This window comes from Manacus vitellinus, unplaced genomic scaffold (genome assembly GCF_001715985.3).
Source record: "Manacus vitellinus isolate BGI_N305 unplaced genomic scaffold, ASM171598v3 scaffold_60_pilon, whole genome shotgun sequence".
NCBI lineage: Eukaryota > Metazoa > Chordata > Aves > Passeriformes > Pipridae > Manacus > Manacus vitellinus.
In genome coordinates, this window is record NW_021940687.1 from 3,210,790 (window position 1) to 3,233,601 (window position 22,812).

At 45.2% G+C, this 22,812-nt stretch overlaps 2 protein-coding genes across 2 annotated transcripts in view; one reads left to right on the forward strand and one right to left on the reverse strand.

Moving 5' to 3' along the window:
* MYO7B (myosin VIIB) overlaps nt 1-22,812 on the reverse strand; it is a 51,385-nt gene that overhangs the window by 23,886 nt on the left and 4,687 nt on the right. Inside the window, exons 3-25 of the mRNA XM_029963701.1 lie at nt 22,420-22,533; nt 21,644-21,796; nt 20,250-20,434; nt 19,318-19,439; nt 18,515-18,657; nt 18,308-18,421; nt 16,492-16,645; nt 15,464-15,540; nt 15,037-15,156; nt 14,661-14,803; nt 13,208-13,418; nt 11,513-11,648; nt 11,131-11,291; nt 8,316-8,453; nt 7,249-7,401; nt 6,610-6,708; nt 5,992-6,086; nt 4,792-4,876; nt 3,993-4,211; nt 3,306-3,407; nt 2,544-2,690; nt 1,233-1,442; nt 155-322 (exon numbers count right to left, since the gene is read on the reverse strand). Of these exons, the coding sequence (XP_029819561.1) occupies nt 155-322; nt 1,233-1,442; nt 2,544-2,690; nt 3,306-3,407; nt 3,993-4,211; nt 4,792-4,876; nt 5,992-6,086; nt 6,610-6,708; nt 7,249-7,401; nt 8,316-8,453; nt 11,131-11,291; nt 11,513-11,648; nt 13,208-13,418; nt 14,661-14,803; nt 15,037-15,156; nt 15,464-15,540; nt 16,492-16,645; nt 18,308-18,421; nt 18,515-18,657; nt 19,318-19,439; nt 20,250-20,434; nt 21,644-21,796; nt 22,420-22,533 (3,249 nt within the window). The remainder of the gene's footprint in view (nt 1-154; nt 323-1,232; nt 1,443-2,543; nt 2,691-3,305; nt 3,408-3,992; nt 4,212-4,791; nt 4,877-5,991; nt 6,087-6,609; nt 6,709-7,248; nt 7,402-8,315; nt 8,454-11,130; nt 11,292-11,512; nt 11,649-13,207; nt 13,419-14,660; nt 14,804-15,036; nt 15,157-15,463; nt 15,541-16,491; nt 16,646-18,307; nt 18,422-18,514; nt 18,658-19,317; nt 19,440-20,249; nt 20,435-21,643; nt 21,797-22,419; nt 22,534-22,812) is intronic.
* Nucleotides 10,053-22,812, forward strand: part of IWS1 (interacts with SUPT6H, CTD assembly factor 1) — a 44,618-nt gene continuing 31,858 nt past the window's right edge. Inside the window, exon 1 of the mRNA XM_029963697.1 lies at nt 10,053-10,168. Coding sequence (XP_029819557.1) covers nt 10,068-10,168 — 101 coding nt within the window. The 5' untranslated portion in view covers nt 10,053-10,067. The remainder of the gene's footprint in view (nt 10,169-22,812) is intronic.

Consider the following 22,812-nt stretch of genomic DNA (forward strand, 5'->3'; position numbering starts at 1 on the left):
AGTGTCCTGCCAGGACTAACTGGAGCCCTTTTGTACTTGTAGCATTTCAAGTACAGTAGCATGAAAGGGTTCCTTTGCTTTTCTCTCTCTTGGTAGAACAGCACAGAAACCAAGGAAAGCAAATGAAAACAAAAACATAGCCTGCTTCTCTCACCATATTCGGGCTGTCATTCTTCAACTGGACCTGGTTTTTTCTGCCAAGTGTGTCATATATCTGTGTCATCACGGAGCTGCTCTTGGTGGTGGAATTCTTGGCAAACATTGCTGGCTCTGGCAGGTCCCCCATGAACCTCAGGATGATCACCCACACAACTAGAGAAGCCTGTAGTAGCAGAAAGCAAAATCAGACACCTCCAAGAGAACCAATGCCTCATGCCATTTCTGCCTGTTTAGATAAGAGCATTTCCTTCCTTTACCCAGTCCAAGTTGTTAAAATTCCCATCTCCTCCTGCTGCTTACACGAGGAGTTTAGTTTCACGTCAAACAACATGAGAGCAACACTCACAACACTTTAATGCTAAAGGAAGAGGGTACAGCTCTGGTGAGAATATCAGATTTGCTCTGTGGTTGCTGAGCCCTCACCATTCCCTTTACTGGCACCTTGCAGGTATGCTGTGGCTGGAGTGAGGTGGAGAAACCTTGGCTGAACTGCACCCTGCATTTACCCACCTGGGCAGTGGAGTGGACTCTTCCAGGAGCCCTCCTGCCCAGAACCAGAAAGCCAAGTAAAAGTGAAGTTCTTGACACGTGGGATCCTCAGTTCTGCAAGGCTGCTTAGCATCAAGGAAAACACCCTCCCTAATCCCCCTCTGGTTCAACAGAATATTGGATGCCTGGCCCTCCCCCTTCTGTCCTAACTCACAGACCAGCAACCCTAACAAGGGCAGAGAAATGGGTGAGCTCTGGTGCTTCTTCTCTCTGGTCCATTTTTGCCCCCAAAGGGTAACTTCTGGAGGAGTGAAAACAAACCTCTGAGTTCCCTCTTTGGGTAGACTGAAGGTAACTAGAGATCCTGTGTTGGGCAGGTGTTTGTGGGAAGTGCCTGCCTGCAAAGTGCCAAAAAATGCCGATGAGAACTGTTATTTTTCGTACAAGTGTTGAAGACCATCTGCTTGGCTCTAGAGTCTCTGGCTCCCAGGGCTGTGCCAGAGGCAGGGGACCCAAGGATGAGGGGAGCTGTAAAGCTAGGGCTGTGGACAGAGCAGGTGCAACAACAAGAAGGAGCAAGATACCAGGACATTGTCCCTGTCATCATGGTAGAGCAGTGGGTGCCGTAGCTGTCTCCGGATGTGTGTATGTGTAGAAGACCCCTGGAAATAAGTAGCTGCAAACTTGGGGAAGGTGTACTCTTCCAAGCCATCTGCTTCCTCTTCGAGCTCCACGCTCATGGGAACCATGTCCAGGTCCACCTCCTCCAGCTTGTTAGGCTTTGTTTCCAAGTCCTGTGCAGAACATGAGGAAGAAGCATATTTTCTTTCCCTGAACTCTGATATTCTTATGTTTGCTTTTGGGTTTTTTTTTCTTGGTCATAGGTCCTCCTTTCCAGCTAACCTCAAAGCCATTTACAGCTGCTACCAACAGATCATTTGGACTCAGAGCTTGTCCTTCTGAGATACATCCACTTCATATGGCCTTCCTGTCTTGGTCCTCAGCAACAATATTGCTGATGGAAAATCCAGGTGTTACCTCACTGTTCATATCCTGCACTAAGACCATTCTATTTTGCCCACCTCTCCCTATGCAATTCCATCATCTACAGCTGTCAGGACTAGTATATACCAAGTTTTGCTTTTAAGAACATGGGATAACTTGGGTTATGAACTTCCACCTTTCAGGCAGAAAACCACCAACCTGAACCATGTGAACCATCAAATCTAGTGGGTAACTATTTTTCCTTTTTTCTCTCTCTTTCTCTTCTCCTGCTGCCTCCACTTTCCCCTTTCTACTTCTCTCTTTCATCCCTTTTTCTTCACTCTTTTAATCTGTTTTCTTCTTCTTTTCCTTCTCTTGTGGGTAACTTAAAACCAATGAATTGTGTTTTACTACAGCTAGTACACTGATTCTGTGTGATGGGTTTTTGTACTGAGTGTTGTAGTGAAATGCTTTTTCTTGGTTGTATTTTACTCCTTTTGCCAAAATATCTTTTCATTAAATTAACAGTATTTATCTTAGAGAAGAGTGTGTGACTTTTTCTCTGGACGCTAATTAGAGGTTATAATGAACCAAAAGGCTTTTAAAAAGTCTTAAATTTAATATAACCACTCTGGGCAACTTCTGGCTTAAACTCCAGAGTGTAATAGGCTGTGCCAAAGAAACAAATCTGCAGTTAGAAGCTATATAGTTCTCAAAATGCATGTGACCAAAACGGTTGGGAACTGACCTCTGAAAGCAGATGTCACAGCGACTGTCTGGATGACTAATTTGGGTGATTCTTTCACTGTACAGAAGTTCATTAAACAGAACTGACCACTGATGGAATTCCAGCAGTCAGTGGACTTACACAAGGGATAAGCATGACTCATTACCAGTCTGCAGCTCTGTACCTCAAAACCCAGAGGAGCCTGTCCTTCTTGGCCTCCAATCATAGAAGGTAAGAACCCAAAAATTTTGTCCACCATTTCTTGGTCACTGATAACATCATGATTTGTTGGTGTGTTACTCCTTTGTGTTGCTTCGGCCTCCTCTCTCTCCTGAGTTGCCAGGCATAGAAATAAACATAGAAATAGGTTAGGCATGACTTGAACATCATTCTGTTAGAATGAAGGAGTGTGAAGATGAAACACTATTACAAAGGTGTGTGACAGTAAGGTCCAGCCCTACCAGTGCAGTAGTGGAATGGGAAATCAAATGTTGCTTGTGTCAAGCAGTCACAAAGATCTGGCACATCAGCAGCAGGGCCTTGCTCTTACAGCTGTCCTTATGGACTGTTGGCTTATTGATAATGATGTGCAATTATTCAAGAACTTTATCAACAAGAGATAATACAGGGAAAACACAGAATTTCTAACAGCAGAAACCCCCACAACATTTAAAATTTAAAAAGGTTTTGTGTCAGGGGGTTGTAATAGCATTGGGCATATTTGTCTAACGTGCCAGCTCATGCTGCAATCAGAAACGTGTATGTGTTTGGCTTGTCCCATTTTCAAAGCGTTATTACAAATAGGTTTGCAACTACGTTTTCTCTTTCTTAAAATATAGCAGTGCTCAGATGTTTGAACAAGTCTGCAGGTCTGGTCTAGGCAAGGGCAAGCTGTCTTGTTAGCCAAGGAACATATCACTCAGTGTTCTTCCACCAACATACCTACCTTTTGTAATCTCATAGCTTCTTCCGTTGCTTTCACTGGTCCAAGGACTTGGATGAGACCTTCCTCTTCCTCCAGGTGGATATTCCTGGCTTCCAGCTTGTTCTGTGGACAACATTCTGTGACCATTTGTACAACTGCTGAGCCAGGTCCCTTCAGCCATTAACGAGCTGTCCACACCAGCACTTTTTCCCAACAGGGACTCAGTTCTAGATCGGGCATTTTAGGGAAGAGGCAGAAATCTGCAAATTGGCTTTGTCCTGTTTATACAGCATTAGTACATAAAGGAGGTCATGGAGAGGCCTCCAACATGCTGTGGACTATCAGGGGCTGGTAGCACACAACAAGACACACTGCGTTAGGATTCCCTTCATGGATCCCTGAGTGCCATTAGCAGGCCTTTCTGTAGAAAAGGATCTCCCCTTGCAGGAGAGATCCATGCACACACATCTTTTCTCCTGCCTTCTGTCAAAGCCGCTTCAGCTGTGTCAGTGAAGTTTTGCCCCATGCTAATGATCACATAAAGCAAATGTAAACAAGATCAGTCTGCCTAACACTCTGCTTTTGGGCTTGACAAGAGCTCAAAATAAAATATCCCCAAATGAATATCCGCACCTAGCACTATATTGCAACAACGCTTGTTGTTCGTGAGATTGGAACTTCATAGAAACAAGTTATCCGTGAGCGTACCTCCCCCTTCCTCCTCTGGTAGGTCTGGCGAGCCAACATGCCCCTGGCGTACGCCTGTATGACACACACGGCTTTCTTCTGCTCTGCCACCCTCTGGCGCACCAGGTAACCCCGGCACCGGGCTTGGAGCCTGATGATGCGGGCCCGGGTGGCCCCGTAGTGCTGGGCCAGCTGCCGGCTGCGGTACAGCGCCTGCAGGCGCCCGAAACCCAGCATCGCCTGAGGGATGGGAGAGACAGCGGGTCACTTCAAAACCAGGGAGACTGCCAGTGAGCTGGGACGGGTAGAAGACAACAGAATTCAGGAACTGCATAAAGACACTGGAAGCAGCTAATGTAATAGTAGCTTTTATGCTTTAAAAGGTACTTTACTGGTTTTCCTGCCAGTAAAATGACTTTAAAACAAGATATACGGAGTTATCTGGGGGATCTGTTCAGGGAATGGCTCCAGAGAGTGACAGTGATAGCCTGGGATTATGACAAGGGAAGGAACAGAGCAGACATGAAGCAAGTGAATGGAAGCAAGCAAAGTCACACCCTTGGAGCCATGGATGTGGCAATTGCAAGAGAAGCAGTGCAGGAGGGTTCCTATTTCACCAGAAAGCAGAATTCAGCAAGCCCTGAGATGTCCCAGAGTCCTCCTTGGACTTTACAGCCTTCCTTACACCCTGCCATCTTGCCTCTCCTCCCTTCATTTGTGAATATCTTCATTCCTAATACTCTACTCAGTCTGGCAGGGCATAGTAGATAAACAAACAAACACACACACACACACATATATGTGTACACCTTCATCTTACCATTCTGAAGTCCTTCCGGCAGCAGTAGCCTCTCCAGGCTGACTGAATAGCTACAGCAGACTTCCTCTGTTTCAGGAACTGCTTCCTAAGCAGACAGACATGTGAGGTGACAAACAATAGGTTATCTCTGTTGCTTCTTATGACAGTAGTAAAGAAGAAGGTGGCATTTCTTTCCTTTTTTCCCGGGATGTCTCCAGTCTGATCTCAGCCTTGTTTCCTGCAAAAATACTCACAGCAACTGCAGACCAAATTCATTGCTGTGGTCAGAGAGCTCTGTAAGAACTGAAAACCCCTTACATCAAGGTTGGATAAGTTAACTCCCCCACCTAATAACCACTTGCTCCCCAGTGTCCTGCTGCCAGGACAAGTAGCCCATCTGAGCAAGATGAACTTCCCATGGTACAAACTGTCACACCAAGGCTGGCACATAGCTCTGATGGTTTAAAAATAAAAGCAAGTTGAGGCTTTTAGGGAGAGGTGATACTCTGTTAGATAGCAGGCAGAGTCTGAAAAAAAAAGGGGGGAAGTTTTGGGGCATTTGTGTCATGTTTTTTGGTTCTTGCTCTCTACTGTCAAGAATATTACTAAACTAAACCAGGATTCAGTCCTATATCATGGCTCTGGTTGGGGGGATACAAGGTAAATAAGAAGAAATCATGACACAGAGCATTCAATGAGGACAAATATTTACTTGACAGTGACTAAACTGCCCTTCTGAAGATATTTCAAACTAAAACCAGACAAAATGCAAGAATTATGCATCTTTGGCAAAGAGAAGGGCTAGTTAATTTCTATCTGATTCTTCTATCAAAGAAGCATCCTAAATAAGAGAATTCTTGTAGCTCTGAGAAGGACACAAATTGCATGGGGATTTCTTGCTTTTGAGATGTCTACTGTTTACCAGAAATATTAAGAACAAATCCTCCTTCCAACTCTTCCTCTTCATACAAGCTGTGTGTGCCCCAGCCCTGCATTTTGAAAAGCATCGTGAAAATAAAAAAACTGAGCCAAACCAAATCCTTGTGCAAAATCTGCATAATACACTGTGCACTCTTACATGATGAGCATGGAATTTAGGGCTGGTGGAAGGTGTAGATTGGTGTGTTTCATACTTAGAAATGCTGCACAGAGTGTGTTAAGATGCACCACAAAGATAACTGCTTCAAACCAAAGTGACTTCCTTCTTACAAAATCACTGACCTGTCCTTCAATCCTCTCATCACCTTCTGGATAAGAAGAACCTTATCTGTGAGTAGATTTTGGCGTTGCAGCTCCAATACAGTGTCATGATGATCCTGTTAAAACAAAGATATGCCAGGTGAGCAGACACACACCTACGACCTCTGAAAACTGGGCACATGGTCTGAAAGAGGCCCAAAATCAGCATGATGGAGCATAATGTGATTAAAATGCATTTATGGGATTTAAGTAGGATGAGTACACGCCACCTGAGCACACCTGGTCTGTCTGTAGCCATAAACAAGCAGTCAGACTGTTTTACTTGGGGGAATGCTACAGGCAAGGTGGTTTCCTGCAACAGTGTCCTGGTATCCCATTCTTTTTTATGCTCCAGTACATTGCACTGTACTGTTTCAGCTGCAAAGATGGCACACAGGAACAGGATCAGCCTCTCCTACACCAAACTGTCTCTACTGAATTATTTGGCCTTCAGGAACAAAGATACAGCTTCAGATTCAAGAGAGTTTATAAGACAGCCGAGTCCTCCTAGGTCACCACTCTTGCACAAGGAGGTCAAGCTGTACTGTGAAGCATCCAGTCTTTCAGGAGAAGAGACAAAAAACTGTCCTTTTTACTTACTTTAAGGAAAATCTTGGTCCTTCCAACTTGCCAGCTTTCATCCTTGCCCAGCACTGCCTCGGAGATGCTGATGCAACTCTGTCGAGCATCATTCTTCAGCTGATGTGCAAAAGCATGATGATGTTAGGGCTTGGTTGTGAAACACAGCAGCTGTGCTATGGGTAAGGATCTACTGCCCTGCATTTCAAAGGGCGAAGAACAGAAAGAGATGAGGTCTTACTGACCTCTGGGCTGACAGTATAATGAATGAAAGTGGTTCAACTCAAATGGTCAGGAAAAGGAGGAACACGACTGCATGGCCAAACATTCCAGAGTTCAAGTGTGAGGAGGATGTCAGAGACCTGAGAAGTATGTGATTACAGAAAAGAAACATCTGAAGGCACATCCTGCCTGGGATGTCTGTATGGAGCAGGCCAATGACAGCTGGATCTAAAAACAGCTGTGCATTTTCAGCTAAGGCCCAAGTGAGTAAGTATTTAGCTGTAATTACTGTGGTGACAGTTCCCATGATGGCAGCTCCTGCGATGACAGCTCTCTCAACTGTGCCAGCAGTAATTCAAGAACTTTCTACCGTGGAAAAGACTAAAGCCTCATAAGGAAAAGTTAAACTAGCCTTAAACCAGGTTTTTGCTTACACACCTGTTGTCGAAGAGACCATGGCAGGAGAACCCTGTATCTCTCAAAGAACTCCTCGAAGGTGTAGCGAATTGGGTACCCAGCTTTCCTGATCTGAATGGTCTCCATCATCCCCGAATATCGCAGCTGTTTGATGCACAGCTCCCGGTCGAACAGCTGGAGGGGAAAGCACACGAGGAGGAGGAGGAGACTTAGCACTGAAAGCAGGTACACATCCAGCATCCCCCAGAACGTATCTATTAACCTTCAGCCTCAGAGGGCCTGCAAAATGGCCGACTATGCTTTTTTAATTGCACTGAACGAATTCATTACGGGCATAAACAAGTTACCCCAGAGGGTCCTCAATTCTGTGTATGTGAGCAGAAGATACAGCCCATTAACTTCACTCTGGCTTTAGTAACCATTTTCAATTCCAGAACCACAATTCCAGATCAACAGTGAATTGTTCATATCATTTGCAGGTGTGAAAAACTTAGGCCCTTTGGGCATACCATGCAAAGCATAGCAGGTGTGCTGCTTGTTTCTAACAGGCTCACTAAGCCACATGCAGTACTTCAAAAATATTCACTTGACCAACACCATACCAAGTTTAAGTGTAAAACCGGATCGAGATCTCCTGAGTTCCAGACAAGTGTCTTAATGACAAACTGATTCCTCTTCTCCTGTAGTGTCAGACTAAGCCACATCACCCCTCTCCAAACTCCAACAGCTCTCCTCTCTCAGGCTATTTCATAGTATGAGCATTGTGGGATCCTAATGGTTTTTTTTGTCCCCTTGCTGAGGGGCTACAAACTCTCTTTCACTTTACAGAAAATATAACTATATAACTCTGCTCAGGAATACATGTATGTGCTTTTTTGCCATCCATTACTGTAGGATGTATTTTTTTGAGATGTTTCTGTACATTAACAATGTTATATCCTCCTACTGTCTTAATTGCAGGAATAGCCTGCACTCCAGCTCTTCTTGGCTGCAGCCAAGTACAGCTATAAAGTGCTACACAGCAACTGACAGCTTTTTCTGATTAAAAACTTTACTGAAGACAAGAGCTCATATTGTTAGAACATTACCAGTGGTTTCTTGTAGTCATTAGGCTTGATGCAGCGGATGAAGTATGGCTGGCACTGCTCCAGGATTTTCATTAGTTTTTCCAGGGATTGCTTGAACTGTCCTCCCAGAGTAGAGAGCCGCTTGGTGGTATCCAAGCCCTGGGAAGAGTAAGCACGTGCTGACTGCTACATCATTCACTGTCAGAGGCCAGTTAATAAAACTTTGTATTTTTGTACAGCGTAGCAATATCACACAACTCTCAGAAAAAAAATTATTTACCTACATGGGAATTAAATTGGTCGTTTTCATCTTATTTATTTTGGTTTATTCTTGCAAAGAAACCCCATTAAGTGCTGTCACCTACTTGGGCACTAAGTTCTAGCAATGATGGTGGCTATGGTAGAAGAAATTCCACCTACAGGAGCCCACATACGCCTGTCTCTTCCAGCCAAGGCTGTGTTTAGTGTAGGGCCTGGGTGCCAAGTGTGATTCCTGGGTGTGTGCCTGAAAGCTTAGTGAGAAACAGCCCCTCCCAAAGCAGTACTAACCTCCAGGCCAGACATTTTGTGCCATAATAGATAAGAATGCTAAAGATCCAGAACAGCCTATTTCTTAAGGATTAAGATGACTGATCACCTTGCTCATTAATACTACAGTAAGCAGGGAGAAGGCAAACTTTTACTGGAGTGAGAGCCACTCCAGACTTCCCCAGCTTCTCTGACAGCACAGTTCCACCTATGCCTTTTTCACACAAATCATCACATTAGGCTCAAGCTTCTATCTCTCAGTATGGGCACATTAAATTGCAGTGACACCAGTACAAATTCCAAGTAACAGAAGGGCTCCAGTGGCCTTTTACATACAGGCATGGAGCTAATTATTGCAGCACAACACAGCTGGTTTGCTCGTTTGGGGAGGGGTTAGTGGGTTGTGGGGGGTTTTTTATTTTTTTCCAAGTAAATAATTTAAAGTTCAGTGGCTCCTCTCACTTCCATGGTCTTTACAGTACTTCATTCTGCTCTGTTCTTACATCTAAAGTGCCTTTTTGAACACTCAAATTGCCACCCTCTGCTTCAGTTGCAGGGCAAGGCTGCCCTCCAGTGATCGACTCATGTTTTTGGAAAACAGCTCCTGGGAATGTCTTGTCACAGCTCTGATGCATCTTAAGGCTAGCAAGCATCTGAAGTAGGTATGATAACAGCATATACATATTTAAGCTGTGTAAGAGTTAAAAGCAGTTTTCACTCCCAGACCTTAGAGGCCTTTCTGCTGTACCCTCAGTGGCAAGGCCACAAAAGGCTGAAGCCCATGCCCTCATGATCTCACACATGGAACGGTGTTAAAGCTGAATTTGTTGTTGGCTTTTGGCTTAATGGTGACTTTTCTGCCCTGGTGTGTCAGGAGAGGAACTGTGGGACCTCAGGACAAAAAAGTGTTTTCTGGCCCTTAGTTCATTATTCTTTTCTGTAGCCTGCTTCTTAAACTTCCCAATGGTAGCCCCACCTATTTGAAAATTAATAGGGGTATTTCAGCTAATTTCTATGCATTTTGGAATGGCTAGCCCCCATTTAGTATCTCCTTTCTTGACATGCTGCTGTGCTTTTTATCAATAACGCAGACTTATTTATAGGAACAAAAACCATTAGAGCAATGTAGATAGACCTGATATTTAATCTGAAGGTATTCACAGCATTTAAGAGATGCTAAGCCAGTTCTCTGTTGCTGCTTGTACCACTTCTGATGTTCTTTGCCCCCAGGATGTTTACCTGTCCATGGCCAGGTGTTCTGGACAGCAGAAAACCACACTGGGACAAAGACAGAGGAAGAAAGAACAGGATCAGAAAACAGTGCCAGGAGAACAGACAGATAAGAGGTAAGGTAGCAAGCTGTTCTGCGTCCTGAAAGAAAAACTCGATGATGTAAACAGTAAAAGCAAAAGTACCTTTACACACTGATGACAGTACATTGTTAAATGCTCAGAAATCACAGTTTGTGAAAGTTGGAGCAGCACAAAGAACCCAAACTCTGCCCCAACGCTGTTTCCAGTCCACTACACTTTACACCCTCATTTTCACTAAGCACAGACAAGGCTCCCTCCACCACCAGGCACAGATGGGCCTGTGACAACGAGCCATCATGAACTTTGTCATAAAGCCTCTGGGCAAGAAGGGAGAGCTAAAATTGCAGCAGTATGCAGGGCAGTGAGACTGTCTCTACAGGTGTCACTGGGAGAAGGAGACAGAGTATCTTTCTGTGACAGCACAGCTCTTTGCTCTGTTGTGCTACCTGTCAGCCCTCAATAAGAATGGGAAGGCCAGGCCCCACTGCCCAGTGAGCCCCTTTGGTGTTCTGGTCCCAGCAGACTGGCTGCCTGTGCAGCACAGCAGCAGTTTCCCTGCTGTGCTGGCTTTGCTGAGGGCTCTCTGGTTGGTGCCTTGTCCATTCCAGTGAACGTTTTGAACCCCTTCATAATTTACACCCCTCTGAGCAATGTGGATGCTGGATGGATGCCCAGGCAGGTGCAGACCAAACCCATCCAGCTGATGCCAGCAGGTGGGGGAGGTACCACGACTGAGGGATGTGGGGCAGCCTGCAGGCATGGCTGCACAGATGTCCAGGGATGCAGATCTGGGCGACAGGGTTGACAGTGCACTTGTTTACAGCACAAACACCAGACCCTGACTTTCCTGCAGCTTCCTTTGCAGAAACAAGTTGAATGAAAGGGACAGGAATTTGCAGAGACAGTGGGGGTTAAAAAAAAAGAGGAGGTCAAGAACAGCTAGAGGAAGGGAAGAGAAATGAGTTGTTTCTATAAGCCAGTGCCAGTAAGCCAACCTTGTAGATCTGGTCAGCTCCAAGATGCCGGATGGTCCCACGTCCCAGACTAGGTGGGGTCGTTTCCACCTGGAAAATCTCTCTCAGGAATTTGTTTTTGGAGGAATGGACCACTTGCATTACGTTAGCACTCAGTGTGTCACGATTTTTCTCCAGGAAATCTATAGGATGGAAACAAAATTATCACATCTGCAGCCTGCTGGCTCTAGCACCACTCTGTCTGCCCAAAATCCAACTCATTTACAGTAACTTGCAGATAGGTTTAGAGTCATTCTCCTGGCCTCCTGATCAGCTTCAGATCAACACTACCCTGAACAGCCACATACCCAGGGCACGTCCTGCCCTTCTCTTCACCCTCTGTATCCAGCAGAGAAAGACTCACCTTTTGATTCATAAAAGACAACCCCAGCAAAGTGGTTGATGCCAAACTTGGTGTCATGAACACTCTTAGGTGGGATATAGACTTTACTTTTGCCATGGAGGGAATTGATTTTAACAAGCATGGTGGCATCTGTGCCCTAGAAACAAAACCAGGCAAAACCAGACAGTTATCAGATTGTCCCCAGCACTGGCCTGTGCTCAGCAAACAAACAGAAGTGGTGATCAGAGATAGCAAAAGCTCAAATTCTGCCCTTATTTGTGTAGCAGATCTGGAGGAAGGCAGTGCCAAAAGTATCTTCCCTTTTTCACAGACCTCTCTCTCAAGCACCATGACAGAACACACCATCAGAGCCTAAGGCCTGGTGTTCTAGGGCTGTACACAAGCCCCCATAACAGTACTGACATCACCAGGTGCACTGAGAATTCCTCAGATCTTTGGACCTCACAAGCAGAGCCCCTCACCAGACATCCTCATGCCATCCTGTCCAGGACACTCTAAGGGATGCCTGCTCCTTCTCCTGGGCAGGCACAGTTCTTTCATTCTGCAGCTGGTGCAGGACTCAGAGATCCCTGGAAGATTCCCTGAGCAGAAAACCAGTCAGCATGCCCAGATTGTGAGTTCCAGAGGCAAGGCAGTCAGCTGGGTGCTTCTCTTCAAGGGGTGCCATCACAATCTCATCCCCTCGTGGTGCATGTGAGGCACTCACACTGTGCACTGTGTGCAGTGGCCATTCTAGGGGCAGTGAGGGCTGTGCTCTCAGAATTCATGTGCTCTGGGAGTCATAGAAGAGGTGCCTTCTCATCCTGACTGTGGGACCACCCTCTTCTTAGGGAAGAAAGGGGAAAGCTGTGTGCCTGTATGTGATCCTCTCAAACTGTTACCCAAAGGACACAGATGAGCTGAGGCAGGGGCTGGCTTTTCTGGACAACCCCATTGCCATCTGATTCCTGCACTAGCAATCCTGCTTAGCCTCACTGTGCTCTGGAGGCTGAAAATTCTTTGCAGGGATGTCTGAGATCAGATGCTACTTTCACGTCTGCTCTTCTGTTTGAGATGCCTGGTCTTTGCAGAATAACATTTCACAGAATCACAGAATTGTGGTAGACAACAGCCACAGACTCTCACTCATCCACTAAGCAGGTCACCTTGTCATAGAAGGAGATCAGGTTAGTCAAACAGGACCCATGCTGACTGGGCCTGATCACCTTGTTGTTCTGTATGTGCTCTGTGGTGGTGCTCAAAATGATGTATTCATGACCTTCCCCAGCACCAAGGTCAGGCTGACAGGCCTGTAGTTCCCCTTCAGTTCCTCACAATGGTGACATTCCCTCTAATTAGGTTTGTCAATCAGGAGAAGAAAGAGCAAGCTGCAGCCCAGACCAAGAGCAGAACAATACTCAAACAACAAACAATTTCAAATATTTCCTAAGAAGCCCTTGTAAAATGATCTGGACTCCTTCCTTTGTTTGGAACAGCTGTAAGAGTTTCAACAGCAAGGTACCAGGAAGAGCAAATTCCAACAGAGAGTGAAGCAGCTGTATAGTGAGCTAATTTAAAAGAAACATCTATGGGGAGAACACATTGCCTCTCCTAATCTGTCCCAAAGCCACCTTTGCACTTTTGTCTGTGTAAAACCAAGTGCTACCTGTGAGCTGTGTGCAAAGCCAGGCATTACGAGTGAGACCAGAAATTTACCTTTGGGAACCTGCTCTCTTCATCAATGAGGGAGATGATGTTCATGGGCTTGAGTGCAATGACTTCCAGAGCCTGGCGGTTGTCAGTGAAGTCGATGTTGTTCCAGGCAATGTGCTCTGCAAGGTATTCCTCCTGCTCCAGCTTGAAGACGTGGTGCACAAAGAACTGCTGAAGGTGCTCATTTGCAATGTTAATGCAGAGCTGCTCAAAGCTGAGGAAGGACAAGAGGAGAGCCCATGGTCATCCTTGGCCAGTGCTGCACTGCTCTCTGTTATTTGTTTATTCTCTGTATTAAATACATATCCAGAGATACTACTGCTAAATTCCACAGTGCTGGTGACACCATCACTGCATGTTGCCAATCTTAGCAATACAGGAGAGGCATTTTCTGCCATGGTAAAGGTCAGCAGCAGTGAGCCAACTGGTGATTGAGTGTTGCTGAGTAGGCAAGGAAAGATCTCTTACTTGTTTCAAGAAACTCCAGAGATAAAGGGGAACTGTGAAAATCTCGACTGCATGAGTGTGTGACGTGTGCTCCCACTGGCACTACCAATTCTTTGGTTAGTTACTCCTTTATGCTGCACCTGAGTGTTACCTGGTAACTGCTGTGGCACACTGTATGTGCTCACCACAGTGAGGCCCCATGTGGACTGCAGCCTTTGGGAACAGCATAAAATAACAGGAGAGAACACAAAAGAAAGAAGATGGACCAAATTGATCCTAGATCCTGCTCCAAAAGTCAGTGAGGAATATTATCTTGTTGAAGGCAAGAGGCATCAGTTGAAATGGATTGAAAAAAGACTGCAGAGTGTGCTGATGGTTTGTGAAGGACTGATGATATGGTAACTAAGAGAGCTGCTGCCCCCAGAGAGAACAGCAAACAGAGATGGTGCTTTGGGACTGGAACCACCAGTGGAAGAGGCAGCAGTGGTACAATGGTATACTGACCAGGGACTTTGCTGTCCTGTCCTTAAGAGTGGAGAAATGCAGCAGCCAAAAAAAAAAAAAAGGATGGGAGAACATTGAGGAAGATGTAAGCATGAGCTGAAATGGTCTCCTTTGCACTATATGCCAAATGTATCCCAAGAGACATTGTAAAATGCAATGGAACAGGAAAGTTTGGTACAGAGACACAGGGACATACTACATCCTCACATAGTGGCTGTTTGCTCATAGCAGCTTCATAGCCATCTCCTCTGAGAGAATTCCTGAGGTTTTGGAATAGTTGTGTAATGGATGCACTAAAATGAAGGCGGGGGAGGAGGCAGAAATATGACCAAGACTGAAGAAAAATGGAATCTGTGCATGATCATAATTGGGAAAATCCAGTCATGGAAATGTCACTGCTTTTCTGAGAATCAGGATGATGATGAAAAAGCATGTGTCTGTCTGTTTTTTTCATTCTTTCCCTTTACATCAGCTGCTTTTCAGCTTCTCATCTGGAGTCTCCTACCTGTTGTTGCTGAAGTTTTCAAAGCCAAAAATGTCCAACAGCCCAATGGACTGACGTCTGTCCTTATGCTTCTCAGAAGCTGGGTTGAAAATGGCTGAGTTGATCTTGTTCACTATCCACAGGAAGATCCGTCCATATATTCCCTGAGGAAAAAATGCAAGAGGAATTAGAGCCCATCATTAGAGTCTTTGGACATAGCTTACTGCTTGTTATTGTGCTGCTGTGAAACTGTGCCTGAGAACCAGAAAGGCCCGGAGCCCTCTGGGTGAATGTCACATCAGACTCCTCAGCCAGGAAGACAGAGAGCTCTGAAAGCATCTTCACAACATGGAAGTCTTTGAAAGTCTTCAAACATGGAAGCTGTAAGCACCAGTACCTTCACAAAGGCATCCCTGCCGTCGGCAGCTTGAGCCACGTTCAGAGGCCTAGACACACTTTCTCCTCGGACAATGATGGACAGGTTTGTGAGGCTGTTCTGGAGTTCACTGGAGTCCACCTGGAGGAACAGTCATGGCAACCTGGTCATTCCAGGTGAATAAAGGAGATCCAGCAAAGTGTGTATCGGGAAGAGGGCTGTGACAAACTGCATGTCTGGCAGCATTCACTGGCAATTTGCTGTCCCAGTTAAATATCTCCCCACTCAGAGAGACACCTGCAGCAGCATGACTGGAGTCTCAGCAGGAAGAAGGGGATGTGCCTGTTGGATGTGCATCCCTGCACAGACACTCCAGAGACGTGCTCTGTCGGTGTGCTCAGGGAACAAGGGTGAAGGAGGAACGAGCAGGAGGAGATGAGTGTGTTACCTCGAGCAGCTTGGTGGCGATGGAGAAGTGTGGAGAGTCCATCACATCGGAGCAGTCCAGGTTGTCGTACACGGCCGCTGCAAAGAGGACACAGGTGGTCTGGGAGGGAACCATTTCTGCTACAGTAGCGGCCTGTGCTGTTAATGCAGTTGCATTTCTGTGATCCCGTAGCTCTGGGAATGTGGCAGGGCACCCAGTTCTCTTTTGAAACTCCCGGGTTTGATGATTTTACTAAGGATTTCACCCAGGGATCCTGGGATCTACAGGGCTCTCACAACTCCAGAACATCAGGCTAAAAACAGCAGCCAAACTGACAAGGTTATTAATTTAAAGTAGTAGCTGTTGAGGGTCTGGGGAAGTGATATTTGACTCCAGAAAATGTGTTTCTGAAAATATTTTTTGTCTGTCTGCTTGTAGGAAATTTGGACAACAAAGGGGAATGAAGGAAATCCCTAATTTTAGCAGCCAGCATTACTCCAAAGAATCCAAATGGCATCAGTGCATCAGGCCCCCTGTATCACAAAGTGAGGAGCTCTTTTTTAAAATGTGAGAGATTCTGGCATCCCACTGGTGGGTGTCACACTGTGCCTGTCCGTACCAAAAGTGCACCTATGCAGGTGAGTGTTTACCAGACTCAGCCAGGAGGATGACTGCTGTTATCTCCACAGCAAACACCACTCAGCTGCTCCTATGTCCTCTGGCTTGCCTAGCACAACAATCAGCAAATGTAACACGGCATTATACTTTCTGTTGTTTCAGTTTGTGTGATAAGGGCCTATTTACAACCATGGAAACCTGATGGCATGGCAAAATAACAATAAGATGTTGTTTTTCAAAACACTAGGCAGTGGAGTCACAGATCAGAATTTTATGGTGCTTATCTGCCCATCCTTCCAACTCTGTTGACCTGTTAATGCACGGCAGAGCAGCACAACCTGATCTGTACAGATGGAAGCAGGAAGCACCGAGTGGAAGTACCTTTACCATGGAGCCTGAGGAAAGGCAAGCACAGAGAGTGCTGAGTTTACCTTGGAACTCTACATTCCCCAGGTGCAGGATGGCAGCCAGCAGCTTGCTGATGTCCCAGTGCTCGGAATCTGAGAACATGAGGATCTTCATGGCCGAGCGGATGTGGGCATAATCCTTCGCGTCATTCCGGCTGTCGCAGGACATGCAGTTGCCCTGCAAGGCACCACACCCACAGGTGAGGAAAATCCTCCTGGTACCCATACAAGGAAGAAGGGACCTGCAGGCTGACAAACCTTTGTACACAGTGTGGGTATCCTGTGAGTCACTTGCCACAAGATGCAAGGTAAAAACCTATTTAGATATCCTATATCCTCTTCCCATGTCTGCTTCTTCCTTCATCTTTAAAGAACCCATTAGCAGAGGGCTTGGTAATGTATTTCTCTGGGGCTAAACAGAATTCTGGGGAGGCCAAAAGGACAAGCTGAAGGGAAGGCTGCTCTGGAGCACAGAAGGACAGGAAGCTTTGACAAGGTTACCTACATTTACAAGGCCATGCCAGTTTCTTTGGTTTCCTCCCTCTGTCTTGTCAATTGACAATTAAGAGCCCTTATCCCAAATCAAAGCAAGTAGGATTGGATCAGTACTAGAAGGCAAATCTCAAAATAAAAATATTAGGTTCTAGTGGAAGGCAAATGGAAGCATTCAAGGCAGCATCAGAACAACCTTCATCAAAGCCTGGTCCCAGGATGCTGCTCCTGATAGAAACTATTTTCAGCCCTAATGGAGATGGGGAAATGCCTTTTTTATCCTTGCTATTTCTGACAATATAGTGTGATGATTACAAAAGTGAAATATTCCTAGACATTTCAGTCTACAGCATCTAGACATGCCAGCTTGTGCCAACAGCTGACCTTAACAAAACCATGGATATGTTCTCCTTTAATCCAATCCTCCTATCTCTGTATCATACTGCCCTACTGCTGACCCAGGGGCCTTTTTTATGGAATGAACAATGGCTGAATTGCACTAGTTGTACTTGTCAGCTTTTGCTGCAAGATCACTGCTATTTTGAAAACATTACATTTGAAAAAATCTCCAGCAACTTAAATGGTTTTTCTTTTGAGACTTTAGAAAGGGATGATAGACTTGATTTGATTTCCTCTGAAACTAGATGCCTAGCTTCCACTAACTTCAGTAGAGGCAGGACTAAGCCCCATTTTTTCCACAGCTGTAGAACAGCCCAAATCAAACCAGCTGACATGTTTAATATGAGGTATCTATACAGACTAAAGAACAGAATTTTCATTATGGCTTTCATGTCCTAAACCAAACAACTAGCTATTTTCAAAAATCTCACCTATGAACATTCCACTGCTACCACAATGGCATCATAAACCCAGACAGGGACATTAACATCAGTTGTGGGAGGTTATATTGAATGCCAGCTGCCTGCATTGTGTACATAAGATTCATTAGATATAAGGACTAGGATTCTGCTTATTCATTTTCCTCTAAGGTACACATATGTGATTGCTGTTCTCCCTGGAATGAGATCCCTTGCATTCCTCTGAAATCTGAGTGCCTGGGAAAAGTGGGGGGATGTTTTCCACCTGCTTTAATATGTCCTTTATGTTTCTTAAGTCTGACTTTGATAGAAAGCTTTGACTTGCCTCAAGCTGCTTCCCACTGGTGAACAGTACAATAAGTCTCTGAAACTGAGGCTCACAGCACTTTTGGTGTTATTGCTCCTGGTATTCTAAGGAAAGGACTGTTCATATTTGGTAATTACCACTTGCAGCTCCTACTGATTGTAACTGCTCACTGGGAGAAGCAAATGGCAGATGGATAAACAAAGAAGAAAGCAGAGGCTATTACCATGGTGAGATATGTGTACTCTGAAGCAGTGCCCAGATTCAGCATCTTTTTCTGCTCTGTATTCATCCCCATTAGCATGCAGTAGAAGATGTGATAGTTCCTCTCCTCTGGAGCCTAAAAAAAACCAAAACAGGCCAATGGACAGCCTTGTCAGGACAAGCTTGTAACACAGGAGCAGGCAGAATGCACACCTGCCAGTGCCCTCACCTGCCGGCACACCCGGGACTTCTCCAGAAGGAACTGTTCTATCCGGGCTCCTTCTATCACTCCAGTTTTGTTGAAGTGGATGTCAATGTATTTCCCAAAGCGGCTCGAGTTGTCATTTCGAATTGTCTTGGCATTTCCAAAAGCTGATGGGCAAGGGACAGAGAGAGTATCTGGATTATTACAGTTAATGAACGTCGTCTCTTTTTTATGCCCTTCTGTTTTACTGCTAGTGTTTTACACCTTGTGTTCCAAAAGACAGCGCTGGCAAGCACTGGAGAATGTCTGGTCTCAGGCTGCCTCCTGAAGAGAGAGGCAGGCACACTGTGCATCCAGATAATTTGGTCCTAAAAGACATATTCCAGTTATACAAATGTGGTCTGTATCTGGCCAGACAAGAGAGTCTGAACACCTCCAGAAGGGTTTACTGGGAGCACATTTGATCCCTGTACAGAGAAAGATGAGTGTCTCAGGGAGCTCCCCTACAGATACATCCATGTTGCTTTGCCACTGTCTAAGGTGAATGCTACACCAGGGGGCTTTGCCTTGGGCTCTGCATTCCCAAGGACTCTTGTGGTCCCAGCAGTTCAGGGATACGCTGCAGTGGCACCTCCTCCCACTGCGTGGAAGCTGCTGTGGGCTTCATGGAGACAGGGCAGGGAAGTACAGAGAACAGCCACTGTGCATCACCACTGTTTTCAGGGGGTTTAGCAGTTATGCAGAAAAAACAGTTCAAACATCTGTTTCTGATTTTTTTTATCCTGAGATAAATGTGGTAAATCTGGCACGTTTGCTAAATAACCCACCTTCCAGAATGGGGTTGGCCTCTAGGATTTGCTGCTCTATCCAGGAATGCTGGCCACTGACAGCTGCCAAAAACTGCAGTATTAGCTTTGTGCTTTCAGTTTTCCCAGCTCCAGATTCTCCACTGCAATAGGAAACAAGATCATTACAGGTTTCCTTTCTTTTTTTGGATAGGGTGGCAAAATGGCAGACCAAGTGAAAAAAAAAGTAACCCACTTAAATTTACCCTGTGAATGGCAGATCAGACTTTCTTTCATAGAGGGCTAGAAAATTCTAGTCTTTCACCATCTTATCTGCTCAAATTTGTTTTTTAGACTTAGGCTGAGGACTAAATTCTCCCACTAATTAAAACCAAGCAAATCCATGGAAGACATTCTGTACCTGTGCAAGTTAAATGACCACTTGCTTTTCTTCTTTGTTGCATTACTAGATTGTGAATGCTAGTCTTAGCACATTGACTGAGTTGCCTCAGCTATAATCAGATATTACTGAAATGAGACTATCTAGTTCTTCACATTGATGACAAACAGAAAATGGATTGTTTATAGGATGAAAGCAAGCTTCCCTCCATCTTCAGGTTAGCAGAGGTTATTTCTCTCCAGGAAATGTCTGTTCTCAGGAACCACATGTAACAGAAATATCATGCCTCCAAGGTAAAAGATAGCCCTGCATCACATAGGGTCATAGTTTATGTTTCCATATGTAGTGACCATGTGCAGAATGTACAGCCACAATCAAAGATTCTGGGGGAAAACAGTGGACTTCAGAGGTCCCTTTTGCAGCCTAAACTGAAAATGAAGAAGCAAGGGAGAAATATTTCCTTCCTGTTGTCTATATCTGTGCCCTTCCATTTGGAAAGTCTGCTGTCTCCACAAAGGCTCCCCAAAACCATGCCAGACTTGGTTTCTGCTATTTGTCCTCTCGGTCCAGTCACCTGATCACACAGCACTGGTCTCTCCTGTTCCTCTTCATATTGAAGTAACAGTTGTCTGCAATGGCAAAGACATGAGGTGGTAGCTCTCCAATCCTCCTGTTACAGTACAGCCTGATCTGATCCACTGTGTAGAGGGGCAGCAGCTGGTATGGATTCACTGCTACCAGGATCGATCCCGTGTAAGTCTGCAAAACAGTTGTGAGCGTTACTGCTGGCAGCAAACCTGCAAACAAGAATACAACAAAGCCACTTGCTGTATAAACCTCAACAGAGGCAGGAGGGGAGCCTGGGAGATCATAGCAACACTAGGTGAAGCTGAGAGCCCAGTTCCTCACTAGGCTCTGCTGTTAAAATTTTAGGATATGGAGGGTTTTGCCCAAGGAAGAATGCTGGGTGTAATCTCCTTGCCAAACCACACCTTGGGGCTCTGTCTCAAGCTGAAGTGCATGGAAGTCCAATTTGACCTGGCATTTTTGTGTTATCATAAGCTGTTTGGCAATGTTTTGTTAAGCTGCTTTTGTATTCTAGTGTAGATGTAGCTGAACTTTGCTAGTGGGCAAAGTTATACTTCTGCTGTATATACACAGGGATTTAGTAACATTTGTAAACAGCACCACTATTGAAACTAAGGATGCTGTTGAAGGCTGTGGAGACACAAGGCAATATTATTGTTCAAGAACTACATAAGACAACTGCAGACTGCTAGAGTCAAATACAACAGGTCTACACATACACCTTGGTAGTTATAACTGCAGCATCTATAAAATCAGTCCTTGTTTACTCTAAACATCACCACACCTATCTTGTAAGAGGCAGCTTCTCTCCTGTAGTGTATATAACATGGGAGGCAAAGCATGGAAAAACCTGAATATTAATTATCATATTACAAATTGGAAACTAAGAAACAAAGAAAATAAAAATGCCAGATTGCTCAGTCACAGATAAAACCTGTAATGGGCAAAATATCTGGATTTGTTCTTATCTATTTTATTAATCAAAATCAAGTAAATGTTGGCTTGGACTGGAGGACAGTCATGTCAGTGTGTACTAGTTGGACTGATCCTGCAGGTGAGAGCAGCACTAAGCTGTAACACAGGCTGGATTTAGCTCACTGTCAGTGACTGGTGGAAATGATCACTCGAGGAGAAAGTCAGCAGGGTCACTACCTGTGCACAGAGTTGTGACTGCAGTCTGCTCTTAGCTCTCTTCTTCACAGCCAAAGTACTCAAATGAAAGAAGAGAAAAACTGTGTTGTGTCTCCTTGGCACCCTTGATCAGTAAAGGACTCAGAGGGCTGCATGTGTGAAAGGCTCTCAGGCTGCTCAGGTCACCCACTGAGTGTGCCAGAGAGGTCACTCCTCAAAGCCACCTGGCCTGGTGACTGTGGCACTCACATAGATTTTGTGCTCCTGGTGTCGGATGAAGAGGTTGTGCACCATGCCAGCTTCATGGAGGTCCCCAAGGCGGATCATGTCCTCCACCCCCTGCACAGAGGAGGGGTGCATCAGACGCACCATGTGCATGTTCCGAGCCGTGATCCAGTGTTCCTGGAAAAGCCAAGGCACTGCCTTGAATGTGTGATGCTGCAGCTCAGAGGCAAGCACAGGGGAGCTCTGCCTTAGACCACAGTGCAATCCATGATCAAAACAAGCATGTTCTAACAAACAGGTGTCTGACCTACAGGAATTAACTGGTCTGCTGCTCCCCAGGACTGGGTGATTTAAAACACTAAATGAAGCCATTCAGGTGGGTTCTGAACATCACCAAATTTAACACTGTTCAGAGTGCAGCTCTGTCAGGTCATCACAGCTACAACATTGTATGTGGTAGGGATTAACTGATTTTAGTGGGATCATGTTTTCACCTAAAGCTTCGCCAAATTTAGGGATTGGAGCCCATCCATTTCTTTTTCTTAACTATACAGATATAACCTCTATTTTAAGAAGCTCTGAATCTTCATAGTGCTTGGAGCTGGGAATGCCAGGGCATCATCTTATGCTTGCCTTATTTTTATATTCTTTCTTTCATTATATCCTACCAAACATTATCAAAGTCAGACCATCTGGATAGATGGAGCTTTGGTCTGACCCAAAAGGGCCCTTCTTTTGTATTTTATACTTTTAAATTTTATGTTCATCTTTTACATGATTATGGTTATGGCATGGCTCACCTTGCCTTCATCGTCCTCCAGCAAGATCCGTCCTGAGTCAGATTCCTTCACAACTGCCCCAATAGGGACATTAAATTCACTGTTTGGTTGAGTGTCCAGCCACACATGATCACCCTGGGAAGAAAAAATCTACTGTGAAGTCCAGTGACATACTTGATGCCATGTAGCTCACAGGCAAACACTTCTTGGCCTTCCTTTTTTAGTGCTTTGATTTCTTTAGCAGTGTTTAACTAGTTAAGTTCTTACTGCTTGCAGGCAGTACATTCACAGACCTCTGAGTTCTACTCCCAGCTCCACAGCTGACCTAGAACATGACTTTGGACAAGTCATCAAACCCAGCTCTCTCACAGCAGGAAATGACCTTTTTCAAAGACAGCAGTGATGCAGCTCCAC